At 41.9% G+C, this 18,053-nt stretch overlaps 1 protein-coding gene and 1 pseudogene across 3 annotated transcripts in view; one reads left to right on the top strand and one right to left on the bottom strand.

Moving 5' to 3' along the window:
- The window catches only part of XRRA1 (X-ray radiation resistance associated 1), a gene marked incomplete at its 5' end in the record, with an annotated part of 44,009 nt that extends 30,492 nt beyond the window's left edge, over positions 1 to 13,517 (bottom strand). The window contains 5 exons of one of the 2 annotated variants that reach the window (XM_081154199.1): positions 2,067 to 2,164; positions 4,886 to 4,958; positions 5,911 to 5,982; positions 9,323 to 9,504; positions 13,420 to 13,517. In XM_081154199.1, the coding sequence (XP_081010325.1) occupies positions 2,067 to 2,164; positions 4,886 to 4,958; positions 5,911 to 5,982; positions 9,323 to 9,504; positions 13,420 to 13,513 (519 nt within the window). The remainder of the gene's footprint in view (positions 1 to 2,066; positions 2,165 to 4,885; positions 4,959 to 5,910; positions 5,983 to 9,322; positions 9,505 to 13,419) is intronic. The other variant, XM_081154200.1, reaches the window with a different exon arrangement.
- A 3,555-nt stretch (positions 13,518 to 17,072) lies between these two features.
- LOC308565247 (large ribosomal subunit protein eL32 pseudogene) lies at positions 17,073 to 17,481 on the top strand (annotated as a pseudogene). Its single transcript has one exon. The product of its transcript is annotated as a large ribosomal subunit protein eL32 pseudogene (transcript).
- Positions 17,482 to 18,053: the final 572 nt, after the last annotated feature.

Raw genomic sequence — 18,053 nt, 5'->3', positions numbered from 1 at the left:
GCAAAGTTAAGTTTTTCTAGATTGACTCCTGAAGAATTCTACTCTGGGTGGCAGCCTTTCTGGCAAACAAGGGCAGGAGATTCCTAACCTGGGTACTACATCTGCTGAGTCACATCAAATTTTATCACACATCAAAATATTCATTACTATGAGCTGCAAATTCAGGACATTTGACAGGTTTATTCTTTCTCTTTCAGAGCCCTTGCAAATCACAGAGAGATGAAATCAAATGACTGGCCAAGAGAATTGGTCTTCTCATTTATATTCTGCATTATGAATTTGGTCTGCTCTCTTACGTAAATAAATTCCCTTGGGTAAGGCTGGATAAATACTATCCACCAGAAATTATCAAACTATAAAGTAGGGCCTCCAAGAAGTCAATCATGATTAACCTGTAGATCTAAGCTAGTCAGCTGTGGGGTCAGAGCCTATAGTCATGTCCCCATCCCCATGGTCACTGGCATGTGAAACAGGGTTTGAAATAGTAGGTATAAGGAAGACAAGATGCCTGGCACCATGCATGACATGAAGGAGCTCAAAAACTACATTTAAAAAAGTAAAATAATGAATAAATGGGAGTTTATAAGAAGTTCCCAGGCCTGTAGATCAGGGTGATGGCTCCCTGTATTTCTAGAGCATCTGGAACCTGTTTCCCACTATGTATACTAATATCTAGTATAAGATGTTTTTAACATAGCACAAAATTGCATCAGTTGTTGTAAATTTACTCTCTCTGTTTTATTGGACTTTCAGGAGCTATGCTTCCTGGACAAGTCTGAGGACCATTCCTGTTCCAAATCATAGAAATCCCTGTTATTTTCAATATAACCTGAAAATACGGAGAGAAGGTACCATTACATTCAGTGTAGCATGCTTTACAAATACAAGGATATAACTGTATAATCCATTTTAGGAGGATTTCCATCCCAAACAGTTAAAACTTTAAAGAACTTTGGCATATAAAGGACATCAACTTTCTAAAAAATTCACTCTGTGGAAGGTCTCTCTCCCTCCCCACCCCTGCCTCAGATTAAGTGGGGCTTTTGTGAAGAATAGCTGACCACTGATGTTTGTAGATTAAATAATTAAAGTTACCAACTCTTTGGGGTCAACCACAAGGCTCATGACATACATATGTTTTGCTGGGGTTTGAATTGGAAACACTTCTGCTATAAGGCCAATGTGTGGGGAAGAGTCCAGTATTTGGTGAGTGAGCCTGGCCAGATGCCCAGCTGTATACAGCACTCCAGCTCTGTTGTCCTCTACTCTCCAAGTACACACTGACTCTCAGGTAGGGACAAAAGCTCTGTTTCTTTGTGAAAAGTGGCACTACAGTTTTCATGAAAGTTGAAGAGGTGATTAATTTGAGTACAAGAACATGCATAGAAAATGCGTGACTATGGGAAATTTAATTTAGGAAAAAGCCAAGAATGAAAGCTAATTTTTTTGTATTTTTGAATCTGGGTTTAGAGAACAGCTGTGGATGTTCAGATGTCAAGCATCTGCTATAGAACTCATAGGAGTCCTATTTTGTTTCACACTCACCTCTGGGCCTAAGGACTAGGCCTATAGCTGGCCTTATCTAAGCCTGATGGAATCAATCTGGCTCACTCAGACCAGGATGGGTTTCTGGAATCAGTCCATATGCTTCTGGTTCAGCTGGTCCAATGTGCTGTAACTAGCCCTTAACTTCATGGCTCCACAACCCCCATTGGATCCAGGATGCCCATCAAGCTCTCCTTCCTTTAATACTCTGTTTAAACTCACTTTTTTGCATAGACTCCTTTGGATATGACCTTTGGCATTTATTTTCCAGGACAATGCACCATGGCCATAGGAATAATATATTCTCATCTATTTGCCACTGCTGCCACCACCACCACCATTACCCCCATCGCTACCACCAACCCCACCGCCCTCCCCAGGGGACTGCCCTGAAGCAAGGGTCTGGCTGCAAAGGCCCAGAAAGCCCCTTCCCAACAGTTATAAGCAGTGGAGAGAGACCTCTACACCCATTCCTTACAGGGAAACAGGTGGACACCAAAAACTCCCTACCTCCAACTTACTTCCAAGAAATTAAAGTCTTCATGTTTCACGCAGACTGTTTTGATGCAGTTAAATGCTAGTTCCAGTTCCCTTAAGGCTGGAAACGTGTGAAACGCCTCTATAGGGGGAGGAGAAAGAGAATCTTCAGCTTGTGAAGGACTTAAGAGAAAGATATTAATAGTGGTCATTTACTGGGTTCCCACTGGGTTGGGCCAGGCACTGTGTAGGGTGCTTTGCATGCATGACCTCTAAATCTCTAACAGTCCGAAAAACAGGGATTACTAGTTCATGCTACTGCTGAGGAATCCGAAGGCTCAGCTAGACTAAATGATTTGCTAAAACAGAATTTCCAGTAAGTGAAGGGCCAAAAACTGAATCTAAGTCTGTCTAACTCCAAGCCCATTAAAAAAATTGTAATAAAATATTAAAAAATTAATTTCTGGTTATAAAAGTAAAACATGTCCACTAAAAAAGTAAAAAAACAAAAAACAAATAAAGCACAGAAAGATAATAGTTCCCTTTAATCTCAATACCCAGAGATAACTAACGTATTACGTATATACTCCAGACTTTTTCTCATGTGTGTACTAAAATACACACACTTCTTTTTACAGAAATGGAATCATACCATTTTCATTATACTGTGACATGCTTTTTTCCCTTAACAATATGACTTAAGGATTATTCCATGTCAAAACATATAGGTCTGCATAATGTCTGAATTATTTCTACAGTATAGACATACCCTAGTTTATTTAACCATTCCCCTCTTGATAGCTTTTAGGCTATCTGGATAAAAGGTAAAAACACTTTCCCCTTCTTCATGACAGCTGGACCTTGGGTTAACTTTCTAGCCCAACCCCCTGGTAACCTGAAACAAATGGTATAATTATGTTACTAGGCAATATTGCTGTGGTAAAAATCACATCTGACTAGGAGAAACTATAAACGAACAATAAACATCAGAAGGAGGGACTAAACGTTGGGCTTCCCTGTGTGTGGTGACTACTATCACTGGACATGTCCTTTGCAGGACCTCTAGGAGCTATGTCTATGGAGTGTTAAATGGTGTTAAATGGCCAATTGTTCCAATAGGGAATGACATTTCTAAGCCAGAGTGGCTCCTGCATCCACCCAATGAGAGTCTCATTGCCTTGGACCTGAGCTGGGGGCCACAGAGAATGGCTAATGGATGCTTACATGGACTGTTGCACAAAATGCTATGAGGACTTCACTGAATAGGAAATGCTGATGCTGTGTGGCTAGCATACTGTGTGGAATTACTTAGAGCCTTCTAAGTGAACCTGGTGTCAGGTGTAGCCTATGGTGGTCTTGTAAGTCAGAATGTTCAGTTAAGCCTTAAAAAAACAGTAGATATTTCAGGATGTTTCCAATGAACATCCTCGTATGAGTGTGTTTCTGTAGAATAAATTCCTGGAAGTGGAGCAAGCAGATTAAAAGCAATGACTATTTAAGAGACACTGTCAAATTGCCTTCCAAAGATGTTACACCAATTTATTACACTTCTGCTAGTTGAGTACAAGAATATCTGTTTCCCTACCAATGCCAATTGCCATCAGTCATTTTTTTTGCCAGTATTTGATAGGTAGAAAATAGTATTTTGATGCTGTTTTAATTATTAGTGAAGTTGAGCATCTTTTCATATGCCGATTGGCCTTTGTATTTCAAGCCCATGTTCCTCACAGACCATAGTTTCCTTAAGGGCAGGAACTTCATCACATGCTTCTTTAAAAATACCCCTCAAATTCAACATGCTCAGACTGAACTCATCCTGTTTCTCCCTGAAACTGCCTCTCCTCTAGTTCTCTGTCTTAGTGAATCCCCTTGGTTCTTCCTTCTCTCAATATGGCCACTAGTTACCAAGTCCTGTTATCTCTGCTTCCTCCTGAAAATCTCTCTCTTAACCCTTTTCACCTCCATTGCCATGGCCTCCCCTTCCCTGGAAAAATGAAATCATTCTTCCAGGTTTCCTGGTCTCCACCTTCTTTTTTTATAATCCACCCTCCTCATAGCTACCACTGAGTCTCTCTATTTAAAAGCTGTTCAAGGCTCTCTTTGCCTGCAGGATTAAGTCCAAGTCACTCAGGGACCTTGATAATCTAGTCCCGACCAAGCTTTCTAGTATCCATTTTCTACTGCCTGCATCCCTTGCAAACATACAAAGCTTCTTCAGGTACCCTGATCAGGTACTGCTGTCTGGCATCTGCTCTGTCAACCTGAAGTGCCTCCTTACCTTCTAATTCCCGAGTCTTGTGCTCCTCTTCTCAGAAGTTTCTCCTGACACTCTGGCCCGGTTGATGTCCTGCTTATTTTCTAGCATCACATCTTGTGATTCCCTCTATCATTGCACTTACTATATTCTCCTATAACGTGTCTGAACCCATCTCTCCCACCAAACCAAGACTCACCAGAAAAGAACCTGGATGCTTTCATTTCTAAAAGCCAAGCATTCACATAGTCCCGACAACCAGCAGGGGTCGCTGTAGATTTGCTGAATAAACAAGAAGGCTTTATGCTCCAAATAGGAGCTCTTACTGGCTCAAAAACATCTTTATATACCCATCGTCTGAACCTACCAGGCATCTTGCCTTTGGGAGGAAGAAAGGAAGGAAATAATCTCCATTTACAGATAGAGAAGCATCAGCTTACAGAGAAATGTTCTAAGGAGGTAGTGCCCGCTCTGAGCTACAATCCTGGTGTGTGTTCTCCAGAGCCCAGCTTACTGAACTCCGAAAAAGAGATGCATGGCCAGTCACAGACAGACTAATAGACGTGCCAGCCAAGAGGCAGAGACAGTTTTCAGGAAGAAAAAGCTCACCTAGAGGCAGCAGGTTTTCTGAGGCATTGATGTAAATCACGGAATTAAAATGCTTGAAGTCCTTTTCCTTAGCCTGTGGAAAGGAATTTCAAAAGAATGTTCAAAAAAGATAGTGAATGGTACCCTGAATACCCATGTAACCACTATACAGCTTTTAAAAATCTGAATATTTGGCTGTCTTTGCTTGAAATTTCTTTAAAGAAAAACATTTCAGAGTTGCCCATCCCCATATATCCCTCCCAATCGCATTCTTCTCCCTCTCTCCCACAGATGACAGCTGTCCTCAATTGGTGATTATCGTTCCCACACTTTATTACATATATGTGTATTCATAAACCATATATAGTATTGTTTCCATGTTTTTAAAACTGTATTAACTGCGATCATACTGTAGGTATTTTGCAACCTGCCTTTCTTCCTCAATACTATGTTTTAGAGATTTACTTGTGTTGCTACATGTAACTCTAGTTCATTCACTTTAATTGCTGTATAGTATTATATTAGCAATTTGTCTTCATATGCCATGGAAGGCCTACAATAAAAAATATGTGCCATAATATCCTGTATATACATTGGCTAATGGTAGGCCACACATTTGGCTCTGAGGTACCAATAAGCCAATGCAAAGAAAGAAACCTGACTCATTACCTGAGTCACAGTATCTATAGGTTAAGAACAAACCAGCCTCCCAGCACTGAAACCTGACAAAAATTTCTCCTGTAGGCTCTTTTGATGGGAACTATGTACACAATGAATCATACTCCAACAAAATTATATGGCCAATTCAAACCCACTTCTGCAAGGCTGTTTCCTTTAATTCACCTCACATGGACCAATGATAATACCAAATTTAAAGCAAAAGATTGTGTCTTAATGTTTCCACCCTATGAGTCCTTGTCTGACCCTCCCCTTCCCTTGTGACCAGATTCCCATTCTGCAGGGACTCTGGGGGTCCAATGGACAAATAGCCAGGAGCCACCTCAAGTCTGGCTCACCCCAATTACATTTCTGCTGGCTGACCTCACCTTCGAGAACTTCAGGCCGCTCACGTTAATGGTGCACAGTTCTGACGGCTCCCTCACACAGTGGTGCTTCAGCTGGATGGAACACAGTAAAGAGAGTTAACCCCCAAAGCCCCAACAAAGTTTATATAATTGGCCAGAACAACAAATTACTCCCTGTTGAGGAAGGCAGCCTTGTACAGTGGAAAGAACATGGGCTTTGAAGTTATTCAGAAGTGAGCTGCTATCTCAGCTCTTCCACATCTCAGTTTCCCATCTGTAAGATGGGGATAGTAACATTGACTTTATAGGGCTCTTTTTTTAAATAAAAATATGTTTTTATTGATTTCAGAGAGAGGAAGGGAGAGGGAGAGAGAGAAACATCAATGATGAAATCATTGATCAGCTGCCCCCTGCACGCCCCCTACTGGGGATAGAGCCAGCAACCCTGGGCATGTGCCCTGACTGGGAATTGAACCAAGACCTCTGGTTCATGGGTTGGCGCTCAACCACTGAGTCACACCAGCCAGGCTATGGGGTTCTTAGGAGGATTCCTTCTTCTCTTTTCCTTCTCTGTCTTTTTGGCCCCAGTTCCTCTACCTGGCTCTTCAAAAAATCTGTATTTCTGGGGCTTTACCAATATCATACATTTGTCATAATCTGTTTATTCATTCACTAATCCATTCACTCACTAAATATTTACTAAGCACTATGTTGGGCCATGCACTATGCTAAATATTATCAACAAACTTTCTTCTAATCCTAGCTATTATTATTTCCCTTTTAAATGAGAAAAATAAGGCTGAGAGATAAAATGCCTTGCCTAAGGTCCTATAGCTAGTGAGAGATCTATGATTTGAATCCAAATCTGTAATCACTAAACTCTGTGCTCTTTTGACTACCATATGTTGCCCCTCATAACTAAAAAGTTGGAAGAAAATTTCAGCTTTGGAGCTTCTATTTCTGTTTAACTCAGCATCATTCCTTTTTTCTGTTCATCATTTACTTATTATGTCTTTTATGGTTAGACACGGAACTAGGCATTAAGAAGATAATGAAAACAGAAATATTCAATGTCTTCATACAACTTTCAAGTGAATGGGAGCCAAGTAGCAAGCAACTTTTTATAATGTGATAAATATTTTAAATGAGAAATTCAAGATGCTAAGGGAAACAATACGAGAGGCCCTAATCTCAGACTGGAAGTGAGACCATGTTTACTGGAGGAAGTAATATTTCAACTGATACCTAAGAGCTAAGTAGGAGTTGGTCCCATAAAAGTGGGTGTCAGGGGCTGTGACAACTATCGAGATGGGGAAAAGCAAGGTGCTTCTGAGAGGATGGAAAACAAGATACTGCTAGGGAGGCAGTCACTAGATCATGTGGATCCGTGTCGGCTCTGTAAAGGAGTGTGGATTTTATCCTACAGTCAGCGGAAAGCTGTGAGAGGTTTTTTGGCAGGGGGCTGATTGCTATGTCTGATAAACACAGAAAGGAGGAGAAGGCAGGAGTGGAGGGGGAGAGACATTATTAATTACCTTCCCTAGAGCTACCTCTCTACTTATTCCTTCTTAAAGAACCCCAGTGTTATTCACATTTCTCTGAGTGGATAAGTCCTTAAGCTCTAGCTCTAAGGGATAAATCCTGACTTCTCAAATCCAGTCATGGAGGTCACAGTCCCCCACCCAAAGACCGTTGGGACATGTGATCTAGGTCTGACCAGTGAAATACTGGCTGCTGGGGGTGAGAGGCCAGCTGTGGGAGGCTTTTTCTTACTTTAAAAAAAAAAAGACCTAAGGAAGTGACAGACAATCCCTTTTCCGCCTCTGGATGTTAACCTTTATATGTGATGCCCGGAGCCATTGTGGGATCATGAAGGCATTGAGCCCAAGAGAACAAGTTAACATGCTGAAGCTATAAGAGCAGAAAAAACAGAGGAACCTGGACCTAGGATGACGTCATTAAGCCAGTTATTAACTTACTGTGGAATAACAATGCCTCTGGGTTGTTTTTATGTGAAATAAAAGTTCCTAGTTGGTTCAAACTGGTTAGGAAGTTACTGAATTAGTCCAATAAAAGAAGATGGTGGCCCTGATGAAGGTGGTGGCAGTGGAGATGAGGAGAAGAATACAGATTTGACAACTATTAAATAAAAGTGCCAGGGCTTGGCAATGGGGAATGGGGGCGGTGAGAGAGAGGCAAGTGTCAAGGATAACCCCAGCTTGCTGGCATGGTAACTGGGTAGGTAACAGTGCCATTATAGAAACCACAGAGTAAACACTAGAGAAGAGTATTGGGCTTGGAGTAATGGGATTGGTGCAGTAAGTCAATATGAGGTGCGAGTGAAACATTCGAGTGGAGCTAATAGTGGGTAGGTATCCCATTACTCCGAAAAACATCCTGTTGCTTCTGCTATCCAAAGTGGCAACATGGATAAAAAGCCATCTCAATTAATGTGGAACTGTGTACGTTGCTGGAAACAAAGGCGAAAAGAAGACCACAATAAGAAGCATTTCTGCCCCCCTCAGGACTGTTGTTTCAGTCCTTCTTATCCCCAATGAGAGAAATCCCATAGGGCTCTGCAAAAAGCTTACACCTCACCACTTAAGGTGAGATGTAACCAGCTGTTTCCTCAGAGCTCTCTTTCAACATCTGATTTGTGCAGAATCTCATCTCTTGGAAACCATAAGAGAGCCTGAGAACAAATTAGGCTGCCAGAGAGTTCTTTGTAGGGAGCAAGAGACTACACATTAATACTGGCTTACAAAATGTGTCTTTCTTTGCAAAGCCACTGAGGTACTGCACAGAGCAGATGTGAAATTATCTGGCTGGTCTCCAACACAGCCACCCCAGCCCTCTTTGGAAAGCCTACCCCAGGCACTGGATGATATCCAGTCATCTCTCCTGGCCTTCAGCCAGGCACTACACCCATAGGACAAAGGTTGAGGAGTGTAGGGCTCCCCAATGCCCCCTGCTCCTAGAGAGATCTCCCCAGAGCAGAGCAGGAATCTCTATACCCTGCTAGGTCCTAGAATGGGATTTTCAATTTACTTTTCCCCGATTTACTTATTTGTCTCCCCAACTCAATTAAGAATTTTTACCGGATATAATGTAAAGGCACAGGCTTTGGAGTGAGCAGACCAGGGTTCTAGTCCTGAGTAGTTCTAATCCTGAGTCTTTCTAACTCCTGGGGCCTTAGTTTTCCTATCTATACAATGGAGACAACATAATAGGGATGATAATATCTACCTCACAAGGTGGATATAAAGAAAGCTTTACACATAAAGAAAGCTTTGGGCCCCTTCATCACCCTGGCTGTACTCAGTTTTCCCCTGTAATACTTTGGGGTGGGGTGGGGGTAGTTGTACCAGAGTAGAGCAGCCAGGACAGCCGTCAGCTGATATTGCCAGCCATTCCAGGATGCATTTACTCTCACCAGAAAATCCTGGTCCAGCACGTGTCCAGGAATGTCCACTTGGTTTTTCCATTGAGACTTTTTCTTCCCTCTGACCTCAGAAGGGATCTGGCTCTTTTGAGGCTCTTCTGGTGCCTCAACTACACTCTTGGGCTTCTTCTTGAAGTTACACTTCCGAGCCACTAACCAGTGTCCTCTGCCTGCTGAGATCAGAACAGTGAGGAGCAAACTCTTTCAAAGCCACAGCTAGTGTACTCACAGATTATTTATTTGTAATACTAAAACAAAAAAGGCTTCTCATTACCTAATATGTATCAGATACTGTGCTGCTGCTGGTGACAGGGGGTAGAGAGAAGTCTATATAACTATCTCAATTGATTGGCCCCCAAATCCATTTCACAGATGAAAAGGCTAAGACTCAAAGAGGTGAAATGATTTGCCTAATTCCTTCCTCCACATTTTGCCCTAAACTCTAATCGTTCTTCAAGACCCCAGATCAGGAATTTCCTGTTCTGTAAAACCTTTACTGATTCCACTCAGCAGAGCTGATCCTTCTTTCCTGTGCCAGCTAGTTCCTACCCCATTTGTCATCTCTTGGGTAAAGTTCAATGAATGATATCAGCTCAACGGACTCCATCTTCCTAGACCTTATCCAGGATCCCATCATTATTGGGGAAAGATTGCTTCAGAGGCTAAGGATAAGAAAATGATAGGATAGTTGTCATTTTTTTAAAAAACCAGTAACACAAGTTCACCGCAGAAAGAACTAAAAATGTATGTAAAAAAGAACATGAGATTCACTAGCAAACTCAATAAAATCATGACAACGTTTTAGAATCTGTTCTCTTCATCAACAGTTTTTTTACCATTTCATGGCAATCTGTAATTATTTTATTTGTTCACTTGTTTACTGTCTTGCTTGCCCTCTAGAGTGGCAGGTCCACTGAGTAGACTCATTCATGTCAGTATTCCCAAGGCCTGCAATGAGCTTACCACCCTGCGAGTGTTGCTGAATGAACCATGAGCCCCAGCCCCAGCCCACAATCATCCATTCAGACTTTTCCTGAACATCTGCTTTGTACTGGGAGCTGGGGCTATGGAGATGAGTAAGATAGATGCCCTAACTCGAAGGAACTAAAAAATATAAGGGGTGCTATGGAAACCCAGAGAAGGGAGCTACCAGCCTAGGGCATGAGCTACATCTAGTAAGTTGAAAGCTGACTAGGTGGAGATGAAAAAACCAGGCAGCTTGGGCAGAGGGAAGGGCACAAGTCCCCAGACATATAAAAGATTGGGACGATGCAGAACAGCACAGAGCTATGGAAACCAGCTTGGTGCTTCCGACCGCTGGCTCCCAGCCTAACTAGGGGGCTTGCCCTGGCTCACCTGACCAATGCTTCCAATCCTGCCTCTTGAATGCAGATCCTGCCCTAAGTCTAGTGTGAGCCAGTTCCCATTCCCACTCTGGGTCTGACAGGTACCCAATTTCCCAAAGCTGTCCCCATCTGGGGCATGCACCTTTGTCCTATATCCCAATAGCCCTTACTCCTGGAGACTCCAATCCAAGTTGGTGCCAAAACCCCCAACACAGCCGGGAAGGAAGGCCCAGAGTGTGTAGGGGATGAACATGGGGGAAGGAAGATGAGGCTGGGAGGGCAGCAGAATCAGATCAGAAAATGTCTTGAGGACAAGAATAAGGAGCTTGGGTTATAATGGGATAGGCATGGCAGAAATAATATCCATGGGAAGGTTTTTTCCCCGTCATAATTTTTCATTTTGAGATAATTTTAGACTTCCAGAAAAGTTGTAAAAATAGTACAGAGTTCCTGTACAGCTTTTATCCAGTTTCCCTAATGTCTTATGTAATCATAATACAATGACTGAAACCAAGAAATTAACACTGGTATAATATTAGTAACTAATCTACAGCCCTTCTTTGACTTTTGCCAGTTTTCTCACTAATGTCCTCTTTCTGTTCCAGGATCCAATCTAGAATCTCATGTTTCATTTAGTTGTCATGTCTCCTTAGTCTCCCCCAATTTGTGACAGCTCTTCCGTCTTTCTTTCTCCTTGAGTGATCTTGACACTTTTGAAGAATACCAGTCAATTATTTTGTGAAATGTCCTTCAATTTGAATTTGTTTGATGCTTTCCCATAATTAGACTAAGGCTTTGCACTTTGGCAAAACTACCACAGAAGTGAAGTTGTGCCTTTGTCAGCACATCAGAACAGAGGGGATGTGATGTTAATATGTCTTATTACTGCTGGTGTTAATGTTGATCACTTGGATAAGGTAGTGTCGACCTAGTTTCTCTACTGAGAAGTTACTGTTTTTCCCTTTGTAATTAATACAAAGCTAAAGATAGCTTGAGGCTGCAAATATCTGTTTCTCATCAAACTTTTTGACCCACTAATTCTAGCATCTGTGATGGTTAATTTTATATCAATGTGGCTAAGGTATGGTAAGGAGTTATTCAAATACTAATCTAGGTGTTGCTGTGAAGGTATTTTGTAGATGTGCTACCATCTACAATCAGTTGACTTTAAGTAAAGGAGACCAACCTTGATAATGTGCACAGGCCTCATCCAATCAGCTGAAAGAACTTAAAAGCAAAAGCTGAGGTTTCCCAGAGGAAAAATAATTTTGCCTTAAGACTGCAGCATCAGCTCTTCCCAAAGTTTTCAGCCTGCCTGCCCTATGGATTTCAGATTTGCCAGCCCATCATTTTATGTCAATTCCTTTAAATATGTAATGTGTATATGTATGTGTATGTGTGTATGTCTGTAATAATTATATATATATGTATGTGTATATATGTATAAAATTATGGGCTCATGGATATTTATTCAATGGTTTATAACCCAAATCTACCTTTATCTATTTTATTGCTCAGATTGTCTCAGCTTTGGCTATTGGGAGCTCCTTCAGCTTGGCTCTTATGGCCTTTTAACACGCACCCATCACTTTTCTGAGCACTTATTTTACTTTCTGACATCACATGGTGTTCCAGGCTCAATTTGTATTTTTTCTGCCCCAGCCCTAGAAACAACTTGTTCTCTGAGGAGCCCTGGCTTCTTTCATTGGAGAATAGTACTTAGAAACCAAGATCTAGGTGCCAGTATGTTCTTCATGACAGGTATCATTGCTCTCAGTAGACTAGGAAATATACACACGTATACTAACACATGCAGATACACATGACTATATTTACTTCTCTATTTGTTCATCTGTGTGTGTAAGGGGATATGGGTATGAAATGAGTTCATACTGAGAGCTCCATGGGAGGGTTTTAAACAGGTAGGTAGCCAGAGAAGGTCTCTGTGAAAAATGAAATCACTCTAGAGAAGTGGGGAGGACAGACTGGAGGAGGTGATTCTTCCAAAATGCAATGCACAGAGTGGCCAGCAAGTCACTTTATATAGCGTAACAAGGGGTACTTCTCCCTTGCCTACTCTTTCAAAGCAACAAATCCAATCCAGTGAACCCATGCTCCTTTGGCAATGTTTCACCCATATGGCTCTGCTCAGTATTGTGAGGAGTTCCTGCTGCAGAGGAGTTTTTTTTAACTAGATAAAAGTTTGAAAAACTACTTAGCAAAGTCAAATTTAGGCCATTTTATTTAGGAGCTTGACAGAATATAATTAATCATCAAATAGGAAACTGAGAGAGGAAGGTGGCTCACCAGAGAGGGTGGGCCCAGAGGCTAAAGTAGCTAGACCTGGGCTTTGTGGAATGGGAAGAGTTTGAATAACTGGAATGAGGGCTGGAACATTCTGGGCAAATAAAAAAAGCTATGTGAAATGAGAGCACTATGGAGTAGGGCATAAATAAAGCAATGGGGCTGTACAAAGGATAATGGGAGGTTGGACTCTGAAGACAGAACAGCAGGTGAAGGAGCCAGCAATGAGAAGTTACTGAACAGAAGGGAACACAATAGCAAAACATGCACTTTAGAAGGCTTCCTGAGGCTGCTGGGGAAAATGGACTGGAAGGGATGGGATAGGGTGGGGCAGGGAACAGAAGTTAAGGGGCTGGAGAAAAAGAAATGGATATGAGAGACATTCTAAAGCAGGTGCTGGCGGGGAGGCAAAGGTACCAATTTGAGAAGTCACCTGACCTTCCTCTGGCTTCCGAAGCAGATTTTTGGCTGGAAAGCAGTTATTCAGGTAAGGCTTCCCATCATCCAGCTTGTAGATTCCTGAGGAGGCCATTGCCCTGAGCATGGAGCAAGGAGAAAGAGGAAGTAGCAGAGTGAGAAGGTGCAGCATTGCTCTCATCCCAGTGCGGCTTGTGAGCCCCCCAGGACCATCACGCCAGAAACACACCCTACCTCAGAGGGCCTAGAGGCCCACTGCCATGCTTCAGAAATGGGCTTTAAATGAAGAGGGAGACAAGGCCTTGTTTTTTGTTTTTGGTTCAAATCAATCCTAACCCAGTGGAACACTAGCAAGAGCATCACCTTTGGGCTGAGGCAGACCTGGTTTGAATATTGGCTGTGATTTTCCTTGCTCCGTGAGTGGGCAAGTTACTCTATCCCTCTAAGCCTGTTCCTCACCTGTAAAATGTGGGTAATAACACCTACCTTAATAGACAGATAAAAGGATAAAGCTAGAAAGGTAGTGCCTGGTACATATTAAATGCTCACTAGAAAAGTTCTTTGAGTTCAGGAAAGAGGGAGATTAACATTCTAGGCAAGATGATAGGCAAATAATGAGACTTGAACTGGTAAGTAGGGTTTGAGGGATGACTTGAGTTTACTGATAGAAAGATAAGCATTCTAAACAGAAAAGCCACAGGACTAAGCACGTGGTGGTAGGCATGCCTGGGGCAGGAAAGAAACAATCTGACCCAGGAAGCGGATGTGCGTTTGGGAGTCTTGGACAATAAGGCTAGACAGGAAGGATGGTTGGTGTCTGCTCCTGAAGGGCCTTCAGTGCCAGGCTAGGAGCTCAGGTTTCACCTTGTAAGTAACTGAGAGCCATGGATGATATCTGAGCTGGGGAAAGCCATAACCCAAGCTGTGCTTTAGAAAGAGAGGTCTGATTAAAAATAATAATAATAATAATGCTGGGTGAAATGAGATTCCATTCACTGGTCATTGAGTCATGAAGACTGCTCAGAAATACTGATCGATGTACTTTTCTCTGTCTCTCACTGCTTTCACTAAGTCTTTCCTCCCTCCTCCCACCAACCCTGCCCCAATACAGCAACAGTCCTCTGACTGGATTCCCACTGAGCATGAAGGCCGAATGCTTGCGCCTCATCTCTAAGGACCCTGGCATCCCAATTCCTAACCCTTCCAGCTCTAGTCAGCCCTACCCATCAGGCTCACAGAATCATTTTCTATCCCTAAGACATTCCATTCACATTCTGTCTTGCCTGCTGTTGTTCTTAGTGTTCCATTGGCCTAAAATACCTTTTCCATCTTGTTCTTCTAGCCAATTTCATCCTTTAAGGTTTAGCTCAACTAGAATTTTCTTTAGGAATAAGTCTCTAATAAAATATTTATTTCTTAAACCTTGAGCTCTTAGAGAGATTTGAGATTTTTCATTCAAGGCACCCAGCCATTCCAAAATCTGCTTTGGGACAGCTTCAGACAACTTGAGACAACAGAGGTTTGGGAACCTATAAGCCCCTGGCCAGCAGAAGGGAAGCCATGGGAAGAATGTAGGGCCCTGGGATGAGGGATCTGGGAAGAGATTCAGTAAAAGGACGGAGCAGAGTGGGAAGTTGGGATCAGGTGTCCTGAGGAAATGTCTCCTATAAGTGACAAATGTGAAAAGTAGAGTGGTGCAGTAGGAAGGGCAATGATTTGGGAGATAGGAGGCTTAAATTTGAGTCTAATTTTTGCCATTAAGCTGAGTGACCTTAAGCAGATTAGTTTAACTCTTTCTGCCTCAAGATGTCTCACATATAAAGTGAAGATAAAAACCTGTGCCTCAGATAATTGTTATAAAAATTAAATAAGGTAAAAATAGAAAGGAAATAAAAGCTGCTTCTAGATCCAGTCCAGATGCCACCTCTTCCACAAAGCCTTTACTGAACCTTCCTGTGGTAAACAATTGCTTCTGTGGCTAAACCTTAGAGTATCTTTTCTGTATCTCTTTCCTGGAAGGAGGCCTTCTACCTCATAGGATTACTAACAATCTTGAGGGGGCTTCTTCAGTGGTCTATGAACCTCTGAGTCTGGACACATGTCCAATTTACTGTATCTTCCACCCTTGGAATGCTCATAGGAAACACCCAAAAAACATGTGAGAGCCAAGTGGAGGATACGATGGTATTCCAGGGTCCAAGAGTTTTTACACATATTTCTAAGCCCCTAATTAGACTCTAAGCTCTTCCAGAGGACACTATGTTGTTCATCTCTTTATCCCCAGCACCTAACACAGCACCTGGCATATAACATTTTCCATAATTATTTGTGGGGGAAAATGAGTGATGTTGATATCTTCTTTGGTTCAACACAGGGCACTCAGAATTTCCTAATCCTTGACCACCCCAAACAGAATTGGAGGCCCCTCCTACGTGTTCTCACAAAAACCCATATTTCTAGTGTAGTACTTATTACTTTAATTGTTTGCTCCCCTTACCAACTTCCCACTGGCACTGGGACCTATGATACCTTATTCACCTATGTAATCCCAGAGCCTAGCATGGACCTTGGAAGTCACCAAAAATGTGTTGGGAAGATGAATGGATGGATGGATAGATGGAGAAAGATCAACAGCCATTCAGTCAGTTTCTCTTTTAAGAAATCTCTCTTGTGACCAACCACACCTATCTGCCAGATTGGTGAATGAATGAATGAATGAATGAATGAATGAGTATATAGCTGGCTGGGAAATGTTAGAGGTGATGACTGTTGGAGAAGGCTCAAGTAACTTATAGAACACAGGAACCTTGCTTCTGGTCGGCATAGTACTTACTTAATCTTTGATCGTGGGAAAAGTCCCTTGACTTCCTTTTTTTTTTGTTTCTTCACCTGTAAAATAAAGATTATACTCCTTCTTAGCCTGCCATTCAGAGCTCTTGACCTTGCTCATTAATTATATTCTACTATTACCCTTCTGCTCCAAAATGTGTCTCACCGAAGGCCTAGTAAAATACCATAGGATTAAAAAGCCCAGAAGTAGGCTGATACAGATGTAGAGATAGAGATAGAGACATAGATGGAAAGGTGGGACAGGAGAATAATTTTATGACAATGAGGTATGGCTAGAGTGCATAAATCACAAGTCTGCTACATAGTAAACACTCAATAAATATCTCTTCAGTCATCTGGACACTAATGAGGGGTTTATGGGGATAGAAAGAAAACAAGTGATGCAATGTAATAGAGCATAGTATAGTACAATCCTATTATGAGATAACTCTGGATCACTAGAATAGGAATTCCATGAGAGTAGGAAATAGATCTGTCTTGATCCCTCTGTATCCTTAGTACAGTTCTGGGCAATGTTGGTGCTCAAAATTTTTTTGTGGGAAAAAACTGAATTAATAAAAATCTAGAATACTACTACATCCTAAAACTGTAAAAGCGGAGAGGCAGAGGGAACACACCATGGGTTTTGATGTTAAAAAAACACCTGGCTTCCAAATCAGGTTCTGATACATGCTATCTGGCCCTGGGTAAGTTCCTCACTTTCCTCATCTGACAGGGCTGTCAGGGGACTAAATGGATGTAAAGAAGATGTGGTACACACACACTGGAGTATTACTCAGCAATAAAAAGAGAATGAGCTCTCTTCTTCAGAGCTGCCTATAGAGATGGCTGCCCTCAGACCCCTCATGAAACCCACGATTTCAAAAAGAGGACCAAGAAGCTCATCTGTCACCAGTCAGGCAGATAGCTCAAAATTAAGCAGAACTGGCAGGCACCCAGAGGCACTGACAATAGGGTGCACAGAAGATTCAAGGGCCAGATCTTGATGCCCAACATTGGTTATGGGAGAAACAAGAAAACAAAACACATGCTGCCCAGTGGCTACTGAAAGTTACTGGTCCACAACATCAAGGAGCCTGGAGTGCTACTGATGTCCAATAAATCTTACTTTGCAGAGATTGCTCACAGCGTCTCCTCTCACAACCACAAAGCCACTGTGGAAAGGGCAGCCCAGCTGGCCACCAGAGTCACCGGCCCCAATGCCAGGCTGTGCGCAGAGAAGAAAATGAATAAATGGCTTACATTCACATTGTATTTGGGTTAATAAAACCATAAAATTTTGCCATCTGGCATTTAAAATACATATATGTGTATATAAAAGAAAAAAAAGAATGAATTCTTGTCATTTGTGACAACATGGATGGAACCTAGAAGGTATGTTCCTAAGTGAAGTAAGTCAGAGAAAGACAAACAGTATGATTTCACTCTATGTGTAATATAAAAATATAAAATAAAACAAACAAAACAAAACAAAAACAGACTCATAGAAATAGAGATCAAACTGATGGCTGCCAGAGGGGAGGAAGCCAGGGGGACAGGTGAAAAAAGTGAAGGAAAGTACAGTCAATAATATTGTGATGTTTGCTCAGTGACAGATGATTACTAGATTTAGTGTGGTGATCACATTGTACGGCGGTACATAAATGTCGAATCACTATATTATACGCCGGAAACTAATATACTGTTATACACCAACTATACTTACATAAAAAATAAGTAAATACACATAGGACACTGCCTGGCAGACAGTAGTCAGTGAATGAGTTTTCTATAACACGAAAACATTACTAAGGGCTAAGACGACA

The sequence above is a fragment of the Miniopterus schreibersii genome (genome assembly GCF_964146895.1).
Source record: "Miniopterus schreibersii genome assembly, chromosome: 12".
Lineage (NCBI taxonomy): Eukaryota > Metazoa > Chordata > Mammalia > Chiroptera > Miniopteridae > Miniopterus > Miniopterus schreibersii.
The sequence above is the reverse complement of the archived record's forward strand: the minus strand, read 5'-3'. Positions and strand labels throughout refer to the sequence as shown.